The 22,063-nt window shown below is 44.6% G+C and overlaps 1 protein-coding gene across 1 annotated transcript in view; it reads left to right on the top strand.

The window, feature by feature from the left end:
• MED12L (mediator complex subunit 12L) overlaps positions 1-22,063 on the top strand; it is a 131,274-nt gene that overhangs the window by 9,008 nt on the left and 100,203 nt on the right. The window contains exons 4-13 of the mRNA XM_086754304.1: positions 1,091-1,250; positions 3,141-3,310; positions 3,962-4,072; positions 4,488-4,757; positions 6,946-7,095; positions 7,615-7,714; positions 7,898-8,034; positions 18,068-18,199; positions 19,568-19,694; positions 21,618-21,832. Coding sequence (XP_086610430.1) covers positions 1,091-1,250; positions 3,141-3,310; positions 3,962-4,072; positions 4,488-4,757; positions 6,946-7,095; positions 7,615-7,714; positions 7,898-8,034; positions 18,068-18,199; positions 19,568-19,694; positions 21,618-21,832 — 1,572 coding nt within the window. The remainder of the gene's footprint in view (positions 1-1,090; positions 1,251-3,140; positions 3,311-3,961; positions 4,073-4,487; positions 4,758-6,945; positions 7,096-7,614; positions 7,715-7,897; positions 8,035-18,067; positions 18,200-19,567; positions 19,695-21,617; positions 21,833-22,063) is intronic.

Here is a 22,063-nt window from a genome sequence, read left to right as displayed (position 1 = left end):
ATTTCTGAACGTGCTGGATGTGGAGTGGTGCTGGAGGCGGCTGCTGTTCTGCAGCATGGTCCCTCTGCAAGGAGGGCGCCTGGGCCAAGGGAGACTTCTGATCTAGCTGGTAAAAAATTCCTTTGCGTGACTCTGTTTAGCTGTGGCATGTTTATCTAGTTGACAGCCTCTACGCTTCAGGGTAGAGGGTCTTTTTCTCAAGCAGTGGAGCAGTTTACAGAAGTTGTCGTGTCTGGCAAGGAAATAATCGGCTAGGAAGCCAATGCATTCCTAGAACAACCTGCTTGCTAACTCCGACCGCTTTGTATTTGTATTTGTTTTAACAGTCTTTGTTAAACAATCTTATTGGTTGCATTCTGGTTTAAGTTTCCAGTTAAGGAGAAGAACTCTTGTTGCTTTCTAGCAGTTTTTGTATAAATGGAAAAAGCAATTTTGAACCGTCGTTTTGGATACTGCACGCTGTTAAAAACAGCAGAACAAGATAATTTGAAGTGGTTGTTTCTTACAGTATCTGGGAGTTATTCTGAGTGTAAATTAAATGGAAATAGGGAACTCTTATTCCAAGACTATTGAGCATAAATGGACCAAAATAACAGAAGGTTCAAGGTTCACCAGTTTTCAGTCGGTTGCCGTGCAGTTGGTGTGGAATGTGTGCGGCTTTGCCACCAGTGGAGCCACCAGAAAAACAAGAGCTTTGCTGTGGCAAGCATGCCCCCACCTTAAGTTTCCCCCTAACTTTGTGAGAGGATAACTTTGTGAACAGAAATGCTGAAGAGATTTCTTTTGTTATTTAAGTTTTTTTTTAAATAACCAGATTTATAAACCTGCAGATAAGAGTGAATAAGGCTGTGAAACTGATTCTGTAGAGTCCCTGGGCTGACCACTGAAGAGCACTACAGTGCTTTTTTGCCAAGTCTCTGTTTTTCGTGTTCAGACATAGGTGGTGTTAGCGTCGCGGGTTCCTGGGTTGGGGAAGGGGTGTGCCACTCTCTGGGCAGCGTGGGGTTGAGCAGAGGCGGCCTGGGCTAACCCGCAGGTGCCAGCTGCTCCTTGGACTGTGTGCTGTAACTTGCTTCCTGTTTCATTTCAGGTTCCTATTCTCAGTAAAAAAGAAGATGTTTTTGCTTACTTAGCAAAATACTCTGTGCCACTGCTGCGAGCGGCATGGCTGATCAAAATGACATGTGCCTACTACGCTGCTATTTCTGAAGCTAAAATCAAGAAACGCCAGGCCACTGACCCAAATATCGGTAAATAAACATCTCTAATGTCTAAATGCACAATAACAGCTGGAGGGGCCTGCTCCTCTGGTTCGTGGCTTTGTTGTTCCTACGTGTCCAGAGAGGAATCTTTGTAGTGGGAAGGGGAATAAAAAGTCTTTTAAATCAATTTCTCTTAGAAATGTATGTCAAAGCGTACAAAGAGCCGTGCAGCATAAATACTGCCCTGTTGGCTGCTTCTCCTCCCAGCTGATTCCTCCGTGCATCTCCAGGCGCATCGTCTGGGGAGATGGCTGTGCTGCGTCTTCACCACCAACACCAGTCTCTGTGGGGCTGGCGGGAGTGGGAAAGACTGTGCTAAGACAAACGTTACCAGGGAGTGAGCAGAACTGCTAATTTAGAGAGCCTGGAATGAAATGGGAATTTCCAAGCTTATTTATTAGAACATAGGTGGCAATGTATTTATTTTAATTACTAACCTTAAATGACACTTCGCACCGAGCCAGTGGGCTAAGCCTGAGCATCTTTAAGGTGTTCCAGGGTACTGTAACTCTTATCACAGTGGTAGTTTTACTCTCACGATTTACATATTGCTGTGCGTTGGTGAGCAGCCTCTGACAGTTCCCAGAACGTTTTACGTCTGTGCCTCAGGTATCATTGCATTGTTTCTGACTCACTGGCACAGAGATGTTGGTAATTGCTTTGGGAAAATGATTCTTTTGTACTGTCACATGAAATAAGTTTGAAGTAGTGGATTTGGAATTGTTTTTCCAAAAGTGAGCGAAGGTTTGAAGTAAATGTAGTTAAACTGCTCTACATAAACACTAAAACCCCCTAGCTTCCACCAGAAATTTCAGTGGATTGGGATAGAAAAGCGTTCAACATATAGTCAGTGTATGTCAACAGAACTGCCAGTTACAAATGCAAAGGGAGAAAATGAAGGTGGTAGCTGAAGTCTGGGGTGCGTAGTAAACCGCGAAAGGAGTTGTGTTTGAGAGCAGTGGTTCCTGTATCTCTGATGGTAAACAGGCTCAGGTTGTCAAAGTAACTGCGTGATGTATTCGTAAGAGTGTGCTCTTCTGAAATACGCTGCACGCTGATGAAATACAGCTCCCTGAGATGTTTGTCTCTGAGACACTAACAACTAACCTTGGTTGTTCAGTTACTGCTAAGAGAATGCCTTCGTTGCAAATCCTCTTCTCCCAAAGCTTTATGTGTGACCAAGCAAGTCCACTTTTGTTCACTAACTTCTCCAAATTACACTGAACGCAGAGTCGCTGCTGAAAAGCGGATCAGTTTTAGCAGGTTTGTGTGTTTGCTGAACAGCACCTACTGACTTACTGAGGACAGAAGATAATCATCTTACTGGCAGACCTCTGCGCTGCGTGGTCGCTCTGACCCAGGGAACGGCTCCTGAGCTTGTGCGTTCTCGTCAGAGTAAATATCTGGAGGAGCTGCCTGTTTCAGTGGTTACTGAAGGAAATCCCACTGCTTGGGCAACGTGTCCTTGAGTTTTATATTGGGTATGTTTGGAGGGGAGGGGAGAGGGGAATAAAGGTCCCGATGGAAGGAAGTAATGAAGTATATTTTACCTATTTCAAGGCTGTCCTGTGGCTGAATGCTGAAATCTGGTGAAAGAGAGGTGATTCCCTAAAGGCATACCTTGTGTCAGTGCTTTTTCTGTCGTCCTAGGCTAGCAGGCTGCTTGCACGCTTGACGGTATCCGTGCTTTGAGAGCAACGCACAGGGGAGCCACGCAAGAGCCTGTTAACTCTCAGCAGGCACTGCATTGTGCAGCTGCAGGTTAATGTTTCGGAGGAGTATTTTTGATGACAAAGGCAATATAAGTTTGTTTTCAATTCTCACTGTGAAAGAAACCTTTTATCACCTGAAGGGTTCTATTTGTAAACTTATTTGTAGAATGGACTCAAATTATAACCAGATACCTTCGAGAGCAGCTGGCAAAGGTCGCGGAGTTCTACCATGTGACTTCCAGCCAAGGCAACAGCTCTGTGGTGATGCCTCCAGAGATGGAACAAGCCCTGAAGCAGTGGGAATATAATGAAAAATTGTCGTTTTATATGTTTCAGGTACTACTTTAAGAAGTGTATAGATTTTTTTTTTTGAGGTTACCATTCTTGGAACGTTCAATTTTAGAACTTAGCGGTAGCTTTTGTCATAAGACTTGCATAAATTATAAATGCTAATTCATTTCAAAGATTTGCTAGCTGAAGAAGCTTTGATTTGCTTAGTGTGCTTGATTGCGATTGCAGCAATGTACTCAATTATTCTCTCTTCTATATTATCCCATCTTTCAAGAGTGTTTTAATGATTGCAGATCAGGCTGAGGCCACGGTGGCACATGAAGCTTTGGGTGTTGACATGGTGGCCTGGCTGTTCGGTTCCACGTGGCTCTAGCCCAGAATAACTCTGGTTGTTTCTGCCCAAGGACAGAAATCACAGAAGGGTTGCTGGGAGGGAGTCTGTCAGCAATACATCAGGCAGCCTGCTAATTTGAGCTGCAGAGATCGTTGGTGTTGCACGCAATTGCTTCCCTGCCCGTAGGGCTGCCGCGCTGGTGGCTGGTTCCAGCGCGTGTGCTGGTGGTTGAGGGTCTTGGTAGCTCTGTGCCGACGTGGGTAAGGAGAGCTAAACCAGCAATGAAACGAAACTTGTAATTACACACCTGCTTGTTCAGTGCTCCCAGCTAACATGGGATGTGTTATTTTAAATCCTTTAAGGAAGGCATGCTTGAGAGACATGAGTATTTGACGTGGATACTGGATGTTTTGGAAAAAATCAGACCCACTGACGATGATCTTCTTAAGCTGTTGCTGCCGCTAATGTTGCAGGTACATGCATGTTTTAAAGGCAAAATCAATGTAAGTGTGAATCATCCCTGTTAAATGATTTTAATATTTGTGGTGGTAAAATCTAGATAAACATTTTTACTTAGGACACGTAGAGAAATATATTACATGATGCATGTTTGGAATTTATAAACACCTTTAAAATGTTCATGCTTTATAATCTTTAGCTTGAATTGGTAGAAGGATTCTGTTACTGTTACTGGTCCTGGAGGGCAGGTGAAATTTTTAGGAGAAGAGCAATAGGTTTGCGTTTGAGCTGCTCTTTTCTTTTTTAACTTCTGGACTCTTAAATACTGGAGGCAATTGTTTGTAGTTTATGCATGTTCAATGTTAGATTGTTAAAAGAAAATACATGGAGTAGACTGTGTGGTAAACTATGCATTTCTTTAAATTTCAGTATTCAGAAGAGTTTGTTCAGTCAGCTTACCTGTCCCGTCGCCTTGCTTATTTTTGTGCCAGACGCCTATCTGTGTTGCTAAGCGATGGTCCTAGCCTTGTAGCTGCACACTCTCCTCACATGATTATTGGACCAAGTAACCCTCCCCTGGCAGCCCCGAGCCCGACTGCCCCTGGTCCCGTGGTGAGCCCAGTGCAGCTGGCCTGCTCAGATTTCCTCTCCTGCCCTCAACACCGTCCACTGGTGTATGGACTTAGTTGTATGCTGCAGGTAGGCCAATGTTCTGTTGTTTTGGTTTTTTTTTCAAGGCTATAACCATTCAGTTTATTGGAAAACAGAGTGGGTTTTGGGTGTGACAAGGTGTGCTGGTTGTGGTTTGAATGCTCCTGTATCCATTAAAGGGTGAGGAGTGAGTGGGTCTGGGGGAGCAGGAGGGTGGATTCTGAGAGGCGATGGTGGAACCACCTGTGCTGTCCGTGTCTCTGCTGCGGGAAGGAGTGACTCTGCTGCCAGGGGTGGCCAGGCCTCTCCTTGGTGATGGCGTGTTTCTGGTTGCAGTGATGCTTTGTGCATCTCATCGCATTCTCGCGGCCAGTGAACCCGTGCAGTTCTGCCAGACCTCGTCTGTCTGCTGAGTGCGGCTGGACAGAGGACAGCACTGTGCTGACTCCGGCACGCTGTAACCTTTGAGAACTTCCTTGCTGCTTCCAGCTTGTCACCGATGGTTGGTGCTCCTGGAGGCTGCTTCGTTTTGATTTTGTCAGAATTTCGAGCAGTTTGTACTGCCTTATCAACTTACACAGTTTTAAACTGTGGAGCAAAAGAGACTGTTCGGTGGTGCTTGTTGCTCGGCAATAGCAGAATTGTCAAGAGAGTAATTATTTTCTAAAAAAGGACTTGTATGATGAGCTGTTGTTGTTTGCCTGCCTGAGTGCTGACCTGGTGAGACTTCCTCAAACCCTCCTGCTGCTGTCTGTTCAGTTGTCTGTCTCTGGGGGTTGCACAGAGATGTCCTGGTGGTGGTACCAGGGTGTGGTGATGCTTGTGGGATCACAAAATCGCAGAACGGGTGAGGTTGGCAGGAATCTCTTCAGATGTTGTTGTCAACCCCCTGACTTGGGCAGGGTCAGCTAGAGCAGGTTCCCCAGGAGCATGTCCAGCTGGATGTCTAACATCTCCACCACCTCTCTGGGCAGGCTGTTTGAGGGCTGGAGCACCCCTGCAGTGAAAGAGCACTTTCTTGTGGTACGCAGCTCCTTCTCCGAGGGCTGCTTTCGCACAGCCCCTCGCAGTGTGCCGAGCCCAGAGCCTGGAGGCAGGCCGGGCTGTACGCAGGGCAGGCTCCTCCTATCTGAGGAGAGAAAGAGGGAGAGTACGCGCATCCCTCCCTCCGCTCGGGGTGCGTGAATCGGGAAGTTAGATTCTGTCTGGCTCACAGCGTGCTGGGACTTTTTTTCCTCTTGAACATGGATCTGTCATGGGAACATCAGTGTTTGTCTCCATCCCAGGGTGCTGGGGTATGCTTGTGTACTCTGGCAGCTTACACCGTTTCTCTGCACGCAACACAGCTGGTAGTCTTTCTGCTCTTCCTGTACTCCTTGGGTTTGCGTATGTGTGTGTGTTTTCTCTGCTCTTTTTTCTGCTCCTTTTCCCCGTGCTACCCAGCGGGCCCAGAGGCCAGCCTGGGCTCAGATAAGCTCTGTCTGTCCGGAGGAGCATTGCTCTAGAGCACGTTTCTGCTGAGGTGCTGCTTTGTAATCCAGGTCTGGGCTGGGGGAGCTTCCCAACAAGTAATCCAGTAGTCTCAAAAGTAAATGTCTGTAAGGTGAATCAACTTCCGTAATTTGAGGTGATATTGAAGGTCTGACCCCGAAACACCGAAGGGTTCTGCGTTTGCTTTGTACAGTTCCAAATGCTGCAGGACAACAGGCACCTGCTGCAAGCTGTTCCAAAATGACTGGTTTGAAGCCTATCAGTGCAAAATCTTTCTTTTGAAGTAAATTGTAAGTTCATAGAGCATTTCAGTGACTCTTTTCTGCTTTAAGATCTTGACAGAAAAGCTGATTTTAATTAATTTCTTAAATTTTAATTTTTCACATGTAGCTTCCTTTTTAAGCTGAACAGCAAAACTACTTCTTTTTTTCTAAAGCCCGTTCACATGTCACAGAAAGGACCTGACTGAAATTAGCCTTTGGTCGTGTTCTGTGACAGATTATGAAAGCAATACAAATGGGAACTGAACACGTGTATATTGAAATATTTTTTTTAAATAATGAAGAAGGAAAATAATACAGTAGTTGAATTTCCTCAAATGGATGTTTTAAAGTAATAAAGCATAGGCCTGGATTTTAGTAGTTAGACCAAGAGTGATTCTAGCCTCATGGCCTCTCTTGTTAGTGTTGTGTGTTACAGGTGTTTAGAAAAAGAAATCACTTCTGTTTTGTGCTGTCGCTTGCAGACCGTAACTCTTTGTTGCCCAAGTGCCTTGGTGTGGAATTATTCCACAAATGAAAATAAGAACGTTAATCCAGGCTCACCTCTGGATTTACTTCAAGTTGCTCCATCTAGTTTACCTATGCCAGGTGGAAATTCAGCATTTAATCAGCAGGTAAGATTTTCTCATTGTCAGATTATTAAGATCTGTTTTATATCCCAAGTAATGATCTGTGATCATTAGGACTACAACCAAGTTAGATATGTCTGTAGGCCTAGTTTCAGGACTAGTGTTCTGCTAGTTTGTGATGACTGTACTTTGTTCAGGTACTGACTTTGTGAAAATACCAGGAATTTTATTAATGTTCAGATGTTTTCTGAAATTTCTGTGAGATGTGAAACGGCAAATAAGAGGAAGCTTATCGTGTACCGTAATGTGAGATGCGACTTTTCAGACACGCTGAAAGGTAACTTCTGCTGGGTTGAATGTAAGGAAGGATGTTTTACTGTACCAGGTGATTCGTAACAGACACAAACATTTGAAGAGCACATGCTTCAGTTTGCTGTTCCCGAATGTAGGGAGTGTTGTGGAGCACCGTAGGGTACCTTGCTCCTGCTGAGAAAGCTGTCACAAGCTTGAAATGAGAATCGTGACTTCCCACCGCTCGCTAATTAGCAGCTATCTTTTTTACAGGTTCGGGCAAAGATTTATGAAGTAGAACAGCAGATAAAACAAAGAGGTCGTGCTGTGGAGGTGCGGTGGTCTTTTGACAAGTGCCAAGAGTCAACTGCAGGTGAGAAGCTCAAAATGAAACAAACATTGGGAGCTTTAGGCTTCACATCTGTTCTTTGAGTCAAATCCTGTTGCACCATGATTGATTTTAGTCGTAGATGTGACAGATAGATGTAATGCAATGTTGTCCTGTGTAAACTTTTTTCCCCCCTTCTTTTCCCTCCTTTCTGTCTCCCTTCTCCAGGGGTGACCATCAGCCGAGTTCTGCACACCTTAGAAGTGTTGGATCGGCATTGTTTTGACAGATCAGATTCCAGCAACTCAATGGAGACACTTTATAATAAGATTTTTTGGGCAAATCAGAATAAAGATAACCAAGAGGTAATGGCTAGATTCTTCTCTCACTGCGTAATCTGTAGACAACAGATTTTATTTTTACTTATGAGAATTGTGTGTATGTGTATGTTTGACACAAAAGCTTCGTGTTTTCTCGGTGTATTTTTTTCTTTACTACTTGACATTTGGTTTACTAGGGGAAAACAACGCTTTGCTGTTGTAATTTAATTGTTCAGTTCTATGTACTGTAAACCATTTAGGAGGAATCATCTATCAAGGTTTTGTGGTTTGTTTTTAGGGTGCTGCCAAGTAAAATTCTGGATTATTGTTTGATAACAACTTTTTCATCTGTTGTAGAAAGTAGTGAATTCATAGGTTATTAACTATAGTAAAATACTCTAAAACTACATACTCTTACGTTTTTTTTATATTTTCACCTATGCTCCTAGAATCATTTTCAGGGATCTTGAAAAACTTAATCAGAAATCTTTAACATTTACTCTTTTTATTTGTTTTGTGAAGTGCAGATGATAATGTCACTGGGCCTATGTATAACGTCAACTCTTGAGTTTCCATGGAAACTTTCTTCTTTGGGGAAAAGAAGAAATAGCCAACTTTAATAGTACACTCTTGAAGTGAAAGTTTAAAGTGGAAAATACTAGTGAATCTGTCGTAGCTGCTCACGGTAATGTTTTAAAGACGGTTGTGCAAAATGGTTTGTTTTTTGAATACACTCATTTTTTGTCCAGGACCATATATTCTCAGCCATTGAGGGTCATAATTCAAGACCCTGTATTGCACAGAAATGATGCATCATAATTATCAATCAGCATTTTAATGACTTTGCGATAAACAAGCAGAATACAGCGTTGGGGGGATAACATCTCTGGAATAATTTCCAGGGAGATATACTTGGCAACAAACTGTGTGACGCTCAGAGCCGGTAGGTAGGAGTGGAACACTTGCCAGAGTTGTTTTGTATTTCAGATACGCTGTTACGGTAGTGAGAGGGGAACCGAGGAAGGAGAGCTGTTAGAGCAGGCAGATGAAGCCGCTGAAAGTTGTTAACCTGCATGCTTGGGTGAAATCACGAGTTCAACACACAAGTATTTCTGTATTTTTACAATGGGTAGGGTGCGATACACTTTTTCATTTGAGAGCTGACTTTTTGTTTTCATCTGCTTTTTGGAGTCAGATGATGTGGTTGTGTCCTGTCGCCCTTGGCCAGCTGTATTCATATCTTTTTTCCTTCTCCCTATCTGCATTCCAAAAAGTTTTTCTGACTTCCAGCTACAATTGTACTAAATCAGTTTGTTTGTGTTTCAAGAGGCAGTGTTGGTAGGGAGACTTCTGAAAGTCAGGGAGTTATTCTGTTCTTGTAGGTTGTCTGCTGTTACTGCCCTTTTTTCGTGGTGCTTCGTGACTTGAAAACATGCCTGTTTTGGCCCCTAAACAGCTCTCCTAAAGATATCCTCCCCAGTTCTGGGTACTTCATTTTTATGAAGGTCTGTCTAGTTAATTTGCAGGGCTACCTATCTTTTATTGGCATAGCGTTTTAGTCTGAGATTAAGAATGCTGATCAGGAATAAAGTGTTATCGTATGTAAGTAGTGATGTGCCTGTGTTTGCACAGTGGCTGCAGGAGACTGTAGGGAGAGCAGACGCAAAGAAGATGCTGACTTCTTTCTGAGAGAAGATAACTGTGAAAGTTTCAGTTTTATCTTGCTGGGTCTGGAGCTGATAAGAAATTAAACTTTTAAATTATCTGCACCTTTTTAACTTCCTCTGGAGTTTTCAACACTTGTTGCTTGCTTTAAGCTTGACTTTTGGCAGCTCAAAAGAGGTTCTCTTGGGATGCTGAATGCCTGTTTGGTGGTACTTGTGCGTTTTGACATTTGAATTTCAAGTTACCAGCGTAGTGTTTAGCTGGTTCCCTCCTGGGCAGGCTGGCGGTGAGCGCCTGTGCCCCATGCCTGGAGAAGGGCTGTGGAGCTGCCAGGCAGCCGCTGGATGTCGGTGCCTCCCTGCCCCGACTGCGCATCGGCCACATGCTGCAAGGCTAAGCGCCCAAGGATGTCACCGCATGCAATGCTGTTTGTTTTCTTCTGTCTCTGTTTCCTTCCCCCTTGATAAACTTGGGCTGTTTTTTTGTGGCAGAAAAGGTCATAAGTTACGAGGTCATGTACGATCTATTTTCAACTGGCAACTCATGTAAGCTTGTAAGGACTTTCATTTTGTACGTGAGATGTCCATCACCAGAATGTCTACTGACAGAGTTATTTAAAGCAAAATGTACTTTGAAGGGCAGCTATCTACTACCCTTGTTTTGATGTGAGCCCAACTGGAACATGTTTGGAACTTATTTCCTGTCCACTTTTCCTGCTGGATTGCAAATCATCATTGAGAAGACTGCCAGCAAGTATGTATGAGTGGTGCTCAAAAACCCTGGGCAGGCTCTGGGATGGCAGGAAGGTGGCTGCCAGGCCTAGGGCGGCCCTGCTGCTGGCCGGGGCTGAGCCAAATGGCAACAGTGATAACGCCTCTGTGATAATGTATTTAAGAAGGGGGAAATTAAAAAAAAAAAAAAAAGTGAAGAAGCTGAGTGGGGACAGGGAGGGGGAGGCGCGAGCCTTGTGGGCCTTGCACCCCTGTGGGCCTTGCGGCCCTCACCCCCTGGCCTCCCGCTGGGCAGCTGACTGGGCCCGACTCGGCCCGGCCCGGCTGCAAGAAGTGGAGAGGAGATGAGATGGATGATGTGAAGAGACTCCGAGAGGCGTCTGCCTGCCCGTTGTGAAGAATTTATTGTGAGAGGAACGGCTGCAGATGCCAAGGGCAGTGAAGAAGGAGGGTGGGGGCAGTGAGAGAGAGAGACCGCGTAGCTTGGTCCCAAATGGGGCTGAAGTACGACACAGGCACGGGATTTCCATCAGGCTCTCTGTGCAACCCGAAAAGCAGCACTTATGCTGTCAGATGCTCGGCTTTTTATCTGTGGAGCTGCAAATGATAATAACAGGTGTTGAATTACTTTGATGTGAGGGCCTGACAGCCAATAAAAATGTAATATCTCAATTACTATGGCAAGAATGGTGCTACCCTGCAAGTATGACCATGTGCACAGTGAGTAGTACGAAGGACCTTTCACTTCTGATTCTGCTTCACTGACTTGTATAGAGTTTTGCAGTAGATTTGGCTGAGTAGGACGACTTGAAATCTGGACATCTGTGATGTGGCGTAAAGCAGTGAATTCACTTTCATTTGAGATAGCGTTGCAGAGAAAACTACTGGCCTTACTTACAGGTGTGAGTGTTTTCCATGTGACATTTCCTTGGCTCAAAACATCTTGTGTGCACAGCTCCAGAACGATTGCCACTCTGGAGGTGACTGTGGAGGTATCATTAAAGAGATAAATCCAACAAACAGTTTGTACTGCTACAGTACAGTTTTAAGTTAGGGTAAAATTATGTTGCACTCATCGACATTTGGAACACCTTTGACTCCTCTCCGTCTCCTTTTAAAGATCACTCCCTCTGAGGACTTGATTCAGTTTGGGCAAAACTAGAGTCCTCAGAAGAGTAAGCTAGAGAATGCAACAGCAAATTTTTCATATTTTTTATGAAAACTCCTCTTTGAGGTCGCCTGTCATCTTCCTGTGGCTTAACACCACTAAGCTCTCACCTGACCTTTAGTCTCCCTGTATTTTATTGTCTGTCCTAGTCTTTCACAAGTACCTCTAAGGAAAGGAACTGAGAAAGGAATTTTTTTTTTTCCTCGTAATTTGTTTTAGTTTAGAATGTTTGTTGAGACTTATAATTTGTCAGTCTGCTGTGTCAAAAAATATGATTTGGTTAAGTATAACTTGAAATATACTGAAGCGGTGGGAGGGACACCTGGTAAATGAAAGTTCATACCAGTATTTCTGGATGAAAAAAGAGCGCGCTTGATTTTTAATGATTTTAATAAGTTCAATATCACTCCTTATGTAGAATCCTAAAACTTCATGGATATTTGTGCACTCCAATTGCTTTTAAAGTTTAGGTCTCTGAACTTGTATTTACGTCTTGCTTCTCATGTTGTCTTTGAAATCCCACTGAATTCTCATGATGCCAAGAGATGTTTTTCATTTTAGAGTGAAAAAGTCCTGTTTTGGACTCGGTTCTCACGAGTAGGGCTTGTTACAAATGCGGAGAGTTAATATTTGTCTTTCTGAGATCACTTTGCTGGAAGTGAAACAACAACAACGAAAGAGACAACCCCGCTGTGTCTATGGGAAAGGAGGTCTGGCAATGCCTTTTTCGTTAGTAAGCACTGATTTAACAGTTTGGTACTGCTGAAGGGACTTGAATCTGAGTGTGCTGGGATGCAGGACGGGGAAGAGAGACAAGATGAACAATATAAAATAGATTAAAATATCAGCAGAATCAGAGTCTGTTTCCACAGCCACTGAGGAAATAGAGCATGTTCTGAGCATTCTTGTAATATTTTTAATAACGCAGTTAGCGTCATGTTCAGTCACTCAGATTGCTTCGTTATCTGAAGCCTGTTTGTGCGGGTGCTTTCAGCCTTTATTATTTCAGTAAAGCCAGTGTCAGATTCCTGCTCCCCTAGATATCTGAGGGAGGAAAAGTACAAAATCTCTAAGGAAGGTAAAATACAAAATCTCTCTGGAAGGGAAAAATTTATTCTGTGACTTAAATAACTGATGAGGTCCTTAAAAAGAACACACAACTTGTTTTTTCTTTCTGTTTTAGACAACTTCAAAGCAGTGGTTGACATTTTTTTGAACGTGCTCTCATAGTTTAATGCAAATTGTGCTCCAGTAAGAAGGTCTGTGAGCTGTTAACGCTGCGGTGTGTACGTACAGCGTGCCTACCCTCCTGTGATGCCTTAGTCCCTCCTGGGCTGCGCTCCAAAGCGTTTCTCAGTATTCGTATTTCAGCCTGCACTGCGACCCGCCGCAGCGAGTTCCCGTAAGCGGCTCCAAGCTCAGCGAAGGCGCTGGGCGGCAGCTCCCCAGTGCGCGCGGCGGCCTGGGGAGCAGTGATGACAAACACACGGGCATTTCCTGGCGGCACTGAGTCACCTGGCTGCTTTCTGGAGAGGTTCAGTGAGGTGAGGGGAGGTTGGGGCTTCCTTTCCCTTGGTGATTTGAGCTGCTGGGCATTACGCCCCACTCTTCCTGCCCCTGCCACAAAAAGATCACTTCTGCAGTCCCGGTGCCTCAGCGCTGGCCTCAGCTAGCACAAAGTCAAACTAGCTCCTTAGCAGCAACATGAATGAAATAATAACAGCAAGGGCTTAGTGGGAGTCCAGAGGTTTAATAGTACGTTTGGCTTCCTATCTCCAAACCTATCAAGAACAGTAATGCTTAACACTTTCCTGTGTTACTAATTGCGGTGTGCTTTTTTAAAAAAAAAAATTACGATAAAACCAAACCGTTTTCTTCTTTTCTTCACCCCCCCTTCTGTTCCAGTTAGAAATTGGTGGAAATGAGGCCTCTGGTTCTCTCTGGCAGGATGTGACTGGTGGCTTTCGGAAGGTTATGGCTGTTTTGGGTCATGGCTAAATGACAAATGTCGTGAGTGAGTTTTCTAACCTTGAAATCTTGCTTCAAAGATGCGTGCTACCTGGTGTAGATGATCTCTCCTATTTGATGTGACCTTGAAGTGTTTTTCTTTTGTTAGGACTTGTGGAAGGTTTGGGAATCTCGAGGAAGGGTCTCATCTGTGGAAGGGTTCTCCCGGCCTGAGGGAGCCGCGGTTCCTGCCTGCCTGTGCCTGTTCTCCGCTCCCGCACCGTATGGCTTGTCTTCCTTACAGAATGTACGCACTGAGCAGCGTGTGAACTGATCTGCTTGTTTTCCTGCCCCTGGAATTGTACAAATGTGATCTTAACGCGGCTCTTCAAGGCAGTAGTTTGAGCCCCTCTGAGATGTGTTCTGGCTTTTCCAGGCCAGACCGTCTGCAGAGACAAGATCCCAAATCAGACAAATCCAGAACCCGGTTATTCTGAGAGGTGTTACTTAACTGCGTTCTTAGCACCTTTCAGTAAACAGAGTGTGGGCAGGGAGGAAACCATGAGGAGCAGTTATCGTGAGGCAGCACTGGGAGGAAGGAAGTCATGCAGGGTGCGGCAGGCCGCTGCGGCTGTGCAGCAGGGCAGGAGCTAGAGCTCCCCTCTGCATCGTCAGCCCCACGAGCTGCCGCGCCGGTGCCCAGGAGCGGCACAGCCCTGCCTGCGCTCAGCAGAGCAGAGCACTGGGCGCTGGACTAACTCATTTTCCGGTTCGTGGCTCTGCAGATGAGCTGTGAGTTGGTTGGCATACTCTTCCACTGCCCATCTGCCGCTGTAGAGGCGTTCCTACTGTAGGGGTTTTGGGTAGTTAGATATACTGCGGGGACTTGACACAGCTTTCAAATGTATTTGTTATTTTCAGTCAAAAGCAAAATAAAGCATTTGATGGTTAGATGCTTCAACTTTACTTTTCTCAGCTGCTGCAGGGCCCCATGTTCCTAGAGTCTAATGTATGGGAATGGGCAAGCTGGGATCCCCAGAGCCAGCAAAATTCTGCATCAGAGGGTTCAAATAGTTATCTGCACTCAAATAACTTTTTTTTGGTTGCTGCACGTGTCAGTTCCTGAGAACCAAACTTGCTGGTTTTAGGCACCTAAAAGGGACGTGGTTGAAGTTCTTACATGGATAAACACCTTGATGTTTCAAATATTCATGGTGGGCTTTTTTCCCTTCCAAAGAGGTTTTGTGCTGCGTGCACGTGAAACTGCTCAGCCAAGACTGTGATTTTTAAGGTGCGTAATCACTTCTAGGTGTTTGATTTGTGGCAGTGTTGGGTTCTACATCTCTGAAAATGTAGCTCTGCTTTTTAGAGGCGTAGAATTGGGGAGTTATTTTTTTTTTGTCACTAATAAATATCACAGTGTTAGCAGATGACTTGTTTAGAAACAGAATTGACTGTCTGTGTTTCCTTAACTGTAGAGCTGTCTCTTTCTAGTTAATTTTAACACCACCTCCACCACCCCAACCTGGAAAAAAAACAGATTGTCTCTTGAAAATAAGCTGCTCGAAGCAGATCAGCCATTCTGTGAAATCTCCTGAAGCTCAGGTAGAACAGATGAGGAATTACCTGTAGTTTATTTATGCAGAACTCAGTGCGGTTCTGACCAGGATAGTGTCACGTTATTTTCTTGTGAGCTGTGCAGACGTCTGTCCTTTGTTCCTTTTGTTAAGAGAATTTCGGTACAGAGCTACACGTGGCAGTGCTGTTCAGAAGTAAAAATTCACAGCATTTCTTGAAGAAACTGAAGTTAACGTCCAGCCTTAACAGCAAAAGGTCAGCTTGCCCTGGGTTTTCTCTTTTGTTTGGGCTATCAAATAAGTCATTTGTGCAATCTTTAGTTAAAAAAAAAAATAGATAGTGCCTGTTGCTGGCTTAATACCAAAAACTCTAAATGTGCGATTTGCAGTTGATCACAATGTTGTTTAGTTTCTACTGCACTCATTGTCAGTGAGTTTCATGAAAGACTGTAAAACAAACAGCCGACCGTGAACGAAGTGTGCTTGGGGAAAGCAGCCTTGGCCCTGATCGCAGGCGGTTGGGTGTGCCATTCAAACGCGATATCCCGTTAATGGCAACCCCTGAGCACAGACAGCGTGTCTGGTAACAAATGCTTGTGGCCATCCGGCATCTGGTTTGTAACCAGAGGGTGCAGGGGCTCTGGCACACGTGGGAGCCGCCCCTGAGGTAGGTTGGTCTCATGGGACGTGCCTGTCCCCTGGGCTTGCTGGGGGCACAGTAGTCCCGTGTCCCTAGACAGAGCCATGGCCGCGGGGCCCGAGGACTCAGCAGCCAAGCCCTGCTGAGCCTTCTGTTCCGTGGGCAGAGGTGAGCGGCACAGGCGCGAGGTTGCAAGTAATGCTCACGAGGACTCCAAAAACACGGGCACAGGACACGTGGGTTGAACTTTGTCTGTGTGTGTTGTATATGGTGACCAGAGTTTTCCTTGGAGCTGTTTTCACATTTCTTGTAAGGCTTAAACATCTGTTCCCGGGAGCAGCAGCAGCAGCGGAAGCGATCAGCTTGGCGACTGCAGGCCTCGGTGCCTTTGCTTTTCTGTGCTCAGTACAGCTGAGCAAGCTCTGAGGGCAGTTGAGCAACACGCTGGTGTTCTTGGCTTAGTATCTCAGGCAGCGTCTGTAGGAAGTATTTGTACACGTGCACATGCAGATGTGTACCTCAGCGTGTGTCTGAGTGCTGGCGATGTTTGTACAGCGTGCACATTCCTTGGAGGAAAAGCACCCTCGTTTCTCTCAAGTGGAAAATAACGGAAAGCCAAAAAATTTGCTTTCTTCTTTTATGATTTGATATTTCCCAAAACAACCTAAGCCGTTTTCTTTAGGCCGGAACAAAAACATGTAGGAACACGTTTATAATCACTTTTTTCTTCAGAAATACCCCATGTAAGTCCTCCTTAAACATCTTTTGCCAGGATGTCCCTCTCTGTGCTGGCCCCCGCGCAGTGAGCTCTGACCTTTGGCGTTGGGGCCCCACTGCCTCACCTCTGCGAAGCTTTCCTGCCTTCCTTTTCTGAAAGGATTCAGTTGCAGGAGCATCACCTGCTCCTTGCCTGAGAAGATAAGCTGCTCAGCCATCCTCTAAGAGGTGCCATTGTAAGAGGGCGAGGGAGGTCCCGTGGCACCGCAGGGCGCGATGCAGCGCGGGCCCAGCTTCAGGGAACGGGTGGCCTGACGCGCTTTGCCTTGGCCCTGAGTTGGTGTCTCTTGCTTGAGATACGAAGCACTCCTGATTTTTGTTGGCACAGTTCCTCTTGTTAGCAGAAAGGGAAATAAGTCCATGTGAAGATCAGACTCCTTTAGGTGTTCTGCATTGCTTTAAAAAATAGATAGGATCCACACTTCAGTTGTTAGCTGCCTGCGTCTGACCACGACAGTGGTGATATCACCAGGTCACTTCATTTGGGTATGAGAAAGCATTTTCCTCTCTTCCCCCCACTCCCCCAGCCCTAGTCATTTCGTGTTTCTGTCTTACTCCTTGAAGAGTAGTTACAGGAAACTCCTCTGCGTGACGTGTGTGCACGTCCACACCAGCCTTGTTCAGCGCAGCGTTGCTTGTTTGTATTTCTGAGGAGGGCGGTTGGGATACTTTTGAAGCAGTAACTTTCGTGCTTGTGGGTCTGTAATTCCCAATCACTCTGAAAAAGTATTGACTTTCTGAGGGTGCTGTGCGGAACTCTAGCCCTCCTCATGGTTACTTGTAAGTCTAGTTTCTGCTAATCTTGGAAAAAGAAGAAAAATCACATCTGCTTAATTTGCAGGTCGGTCCTAGGTGTAAGTGTTCAGAGATGGAAGCCAGCTCAGGCAGGCCGAGGAAGTTCAGCAGATCCAGTTCAGGAAAAAACCACTTCTGAGGTGTGGGTGGTCAGTGGAAGCAGAGATGAGGTGAACTCTCAGTAGATAGAAGCGTACTACATCCCGTTGGTGCTCTGTAAATACGGATTTTCTAAAGACATGTAATGTTTCTTAAAAGTGTTTGTATTGGGTCAGAAATAAATGGAGCTTTTTCGGAGTTTTTTGACCTTGGTTTTCTGAGAATACAGCTTTAGGGGTTAAGTTTTATTTGTTTTGTGTTCTTAATGCAAGTAATGGTCTGGAAACAGACGAAAGAGGTTTGGAAGAATTAATGTACGGAAAGCGTAAATTCTGTGTGGTTAGTTGGGTTGAGACTCTGTGTGGTGTGCTTTTCCTGTTTCTCTTACTCATAAAGCAGATCACCCTTCTCTGTTTTTGTGAAGCAACATCATGATAAAGAAAATTCTGATTTGAGTATCAGCAGTGTGAGAACTGAGATTTCCCTCTTTGGCCTCCAGATTCTATTTCATTTGAAAGCACTGCCAGTGAAGCAAGCGTGTGCATCTGTCGGTACTAAAGATCAAAACCCAGCTTTTGTCTTTGTTCCCCAGAACACTGGTTGCTGCAGGCTGTTTGCTCAGAAATAAGCCTGTTGGCTGTGTGGGTGAAACCGTTTTCTGTCTTCTTGCACTGAACAGGTGGCCCCGAACGACGAGGCTGTGGTAACGCTGCTTTGTGAGTGGGCTGTGAGCTGTAAAAGGTCTGGTAAGCACAGGGCCATGGCTGTAGCCAAACTCCTGGAGAAGAGGCAAGCAGAAATCGAAGCAGAAGTAAGTTATCGCTGCTTCTAGAACAGTGTGAACAGTGTGCTTAAAAAGTAAGGTATTTCTAAGGAAACATCACTTGGATCTCTACTGATCACAAAACAAGTAAGTTTGTTGACATTTGGAATGCTGCAGATTTTTGTCATCAACTTAAATTTTAGAATTTAAAAACTAAAATGAAAAAGCCTTCTATTTAAAATAAGAAATTGCAACCTAACTCAGAATGGTCTGTGTCAGCTGCTTTATGTCTGTCTGTCTGAAGTGTTTTACTGCTGTGCAAATAAAGGAGATAAAGGAGAGCCATGGTCGCTGCAGTCCCTTAAAGAGGGTGTGGGGCAGGGCTCTTCAGCTGGTGGGGGACTCTGAAGGTTCCAAAACTAAGATCCGTTCTGAGGCAAAATGCAAGTGTAACTTCAAATCTTGCATTCTGTAGAACGCCTTTGTTTTCAGGGGAAATGAAATGTTTCTCTGGAGGAGCAGGATGCTGTAGTGACATCTCTGATGTAAACTGTTGTCTCTCTGTTGTGGCAAATGATCCAACTCCAGCTTGCATAAGCTGCCACTTCTCCTTGAAGCGTCCGTCGTAGTAAACCTGCCCGATGGTGAGGAATGCACAGAGACACTGTTCACTGCGGCCTTGCTGCAGCTCCCCGTAGCCCGGAGTGCCGCTGCCTTGGCCTCACCGCATCCGCGTGGCGCCGGCGGGCACTTTTACTGGATGGGTGTTCTGTTTAGGTGCTTTGTGGTTTTTTTTTTTCCCTCGTAGGAAAAAGGGTCCCTAGGAGAGTGATGTGTGATGTCTGCTCAGCCTGGGTGTGGGGGGGGGGGACAGATGAGAGCCCTCTCGGGAGTGCCTCTGTGCGGACAGACGTACAGGCAGCGCGAGGTGCAAAAAGACTTGGACTTTCCAGAGCCTCTCTGCTGTGTCCGCTCCTCACCACAAGCCATTAATTAGGGGGAACAGGGCTTATGGTATTGTTTCTGCCTCGCTGGCACCAAAATCCACTCAAAGCAGAGATATTTTCCCTGGTTATTATTATATTTAGTGTAATTTACACAAACAAGAGGAGTTACCTTTTGTATTCACGTTGGTCCTGGAAGTTCTGTATCTGAAATTTTTGCTTTTATATGAAGCCATGTCGTTGCAGATGATGGTACGTGTCTCTGGCATTCCTCTTTATTAAGTAAATCCAAAGTGATTAAATAAAACACCTTCGAAATAACCAAACTAGGTAATGGGACAAACGTCGTTCTAGAGCGGGTGGGGGTTTATGAAGAGGTCACAATCACTCAAATAGTCACCTCAGGTGCAAATTGCAGGGCTACTATGCGGATTTGTGTGTAGATACATGCTTTTTATGTATTTAACTGCAGAGATGTGGAGAATCTGAAGTCCTAGATGAAAAGGAGTCTCTGTCTTCAGCTTCCTTGACGGGTTCCAGTCTTCCTGTTTTTCAGAATGTCCTGCTAAGATTTTTAGATACACAAGCTCCCTCATTATGTGAGTATTAACTAATTTATATTGCAAAGAAGGTCAGAAGCAACTGGTCTGCTCTCTGGCTGCTGAAGTTACTATTTTGCTGTAGCAGGTTTTTCACAGTTTCCATGATTACTTGCTCTATTTTCATATGCACATATTTTTTTTTTAAATCCTGTCTTGCTACAGGGTCTTTCTGTGTTTTTATTTCTTTCTTTTTACAAAAGGAAAATTAGCAGAAGCTACATTTATTTCTGTTTAAGCTGTAAGAGATTGGGGGAAATTGCTTGCACTCTATGCGTGTTTAACATCAACAGTTGCCTCTTTTTGACACATCCACATTTTAAGTGACTGGCTTGGAAATTACACACAAGTGTTACAGTCGAAAGCTGTTGATCTTTGTTCGTCTTAGGTTGCTTTATGAATTGTGTTGGTCTAATAAAACTGCCTGATACTGTAGCTTGTGTTTCTGGTAGCCTTTTTTTTTTTTTTTCTGCTGCCCTTAAAGTAAAGTGGTTTTTAAGTGGTTTGAAACATGATACTGAAAACTTTCAACATCTGAAAAAGGAGGAACTTCTTAAAAACTTGTTACAGGTTCTGAAGTATAGGCAGTGCACTGTTTTTGTGCCAGTGGTGACCCTGGTTTTAATAAACCATGCAAACTGTTTGTGATATTTAGATTGGTGTTTCTGCTGTGCTTGTTTCAGACATGGAATGCTCCCTCACCTGGGTATCTCTGTGAGCCAGGGCAGGGAGAGCAGCTGGGGAATGCTTTCCTTGAAATATTCTTTGGTGTTTTCAAGCATTGGACAAGTTTTGTGGTATTGTATTGGTTTTTTACAGTGGTTGAGCTTCTATCTCTCCAAAATGAGAAGCCTGTAGCCGCTGTATTTTGAAGGAGGGCAGGTCTCCTGGCCGGCAGGCGTGTGTTTTACACTGCCCATCCACGTGGCATCCAGCCCGCGCACCGTGCTGGGGAGCGGGGGGACCTGGGGGTGCAGAGGAGAGCTGACCCTGAGCTGCTGCGCTCCTGGCCTTGCTGTGGCAGCTTCTGTGCTGCAGCCTCATGAGAATTTCTAAATAGAAATAGTGTTATATATTGTACTAGTTTGAAATTGTAAAGCATAATTTGCTTTTAAATAAATCTTGATTATTCAAATTTGGTAGTTCTGTAGCTGGAGGTTTTGTTCCCCAATAGAGTTGGGGTGCTATAAAGCTATTTTCTGTTAACTCAACAGTGGTACAGAACAAGTCAAATTAAATATAGCTGTGACAAATGAAAACTTAATAACAACATTTTCTATGTTGTATTTCTCGAGGCTTTACTTTGGCACTGACAAAGCAACATGTATTTATTTTAATAAACTTTTTCCTGGTGTGTGTGGGCACATTTAATAGGTAAAATACACTGCGCTATCAAGCTTTAACGAAATACTGCTTTTACATCTTGGAGGCCTGGCATGCAGAGATCTTGAGTTCTTTGAAAATATTTTAAAAGGTTTTCTGTTAGGAATACACAAGTACTATAGATAAGACAGTAACAGATAATTTGGGAGGAAAAGATGACCTTTGGGTGGTCTGTTATAACCTAAAGCTTCAGCTGTAACTTTTCTTCACAGAGGGAATGTCCTTGCCCTCTTCCCTATTCTTTTTAATTTTCGGAAGTATTTGAACATTGTACTTCAGTGGGGTAGGACGCTCTGGATCCGCCGCTGCCTGAAGTCTGTCCCATGTGGGGAGCCGACAGCAAAGTGAAGACATGTACATTAGGTGGGAAACGGTTTGTTCTGCGGAGACACAGCGAAACCTGTGCAGCATGCCTGAGACATTTTTAGTGGGCCTTTAAAGTTGATTTGTTGGGGTTTGTCATTGGAATAGTTGAAACACAAATATTTGTAAGTTGAAACTACAGTCTAACTTTTTTTTTCTTTTTTTTTTGGGGGGTAGCTGACCCAAGTAGTGACCATGAGAAGACAGAGTTTGTGAATTTGGTGCTGCTTTTTTCTGAATTCACTCGGCATGATGTGTTCTCCCATGATGCGTACATGTGCACTTTAATATCCCGCGGAGACTTGTCGATCACTGCAGCTACTAGACCACGTTCACCTAACGGGGAAACTGTGGACGAACACTATTCTAAGGATCATGATGTGAAACTGGAGGTAACGCTTCATGCTGTTTCACCCATGTTTGGTACTCTGTTTCATTCAGCTTAGATTTTCACCAAAGCACTAGTATTTCAGCTATGAGATATTAAGTTTTTTGATCTGTATCTCCTTGTCTCTTTCTGTCTCTTTGAGAAGAGTGAAAGTGAGCCATTGGCTTCCTTCTTGTATATAGCTGTAAATATTGCTGTTTTGGTGCAGGTATACCAAACTGATGCTTGTCTGGTG

Source organism: Chlamydotis macqueenii, chromosome 9, assembly GCF_036417535.1.
Source record: "Chlamydotis macqueenii isolate bChlMac1 chromosome 9, bChlMac1.mat, whole genome shotgun sequence".
NCBI lineage: Eukaryota > Metazoa > Chordata > Aves > Otidiformes > Otididae > Chlamydotis > Chlamydotis macqueenii.
Note: the sequence above shows the minus strand (reverse complement) of the source record. Positions and strands in the feature narration are given on the sequence as shown.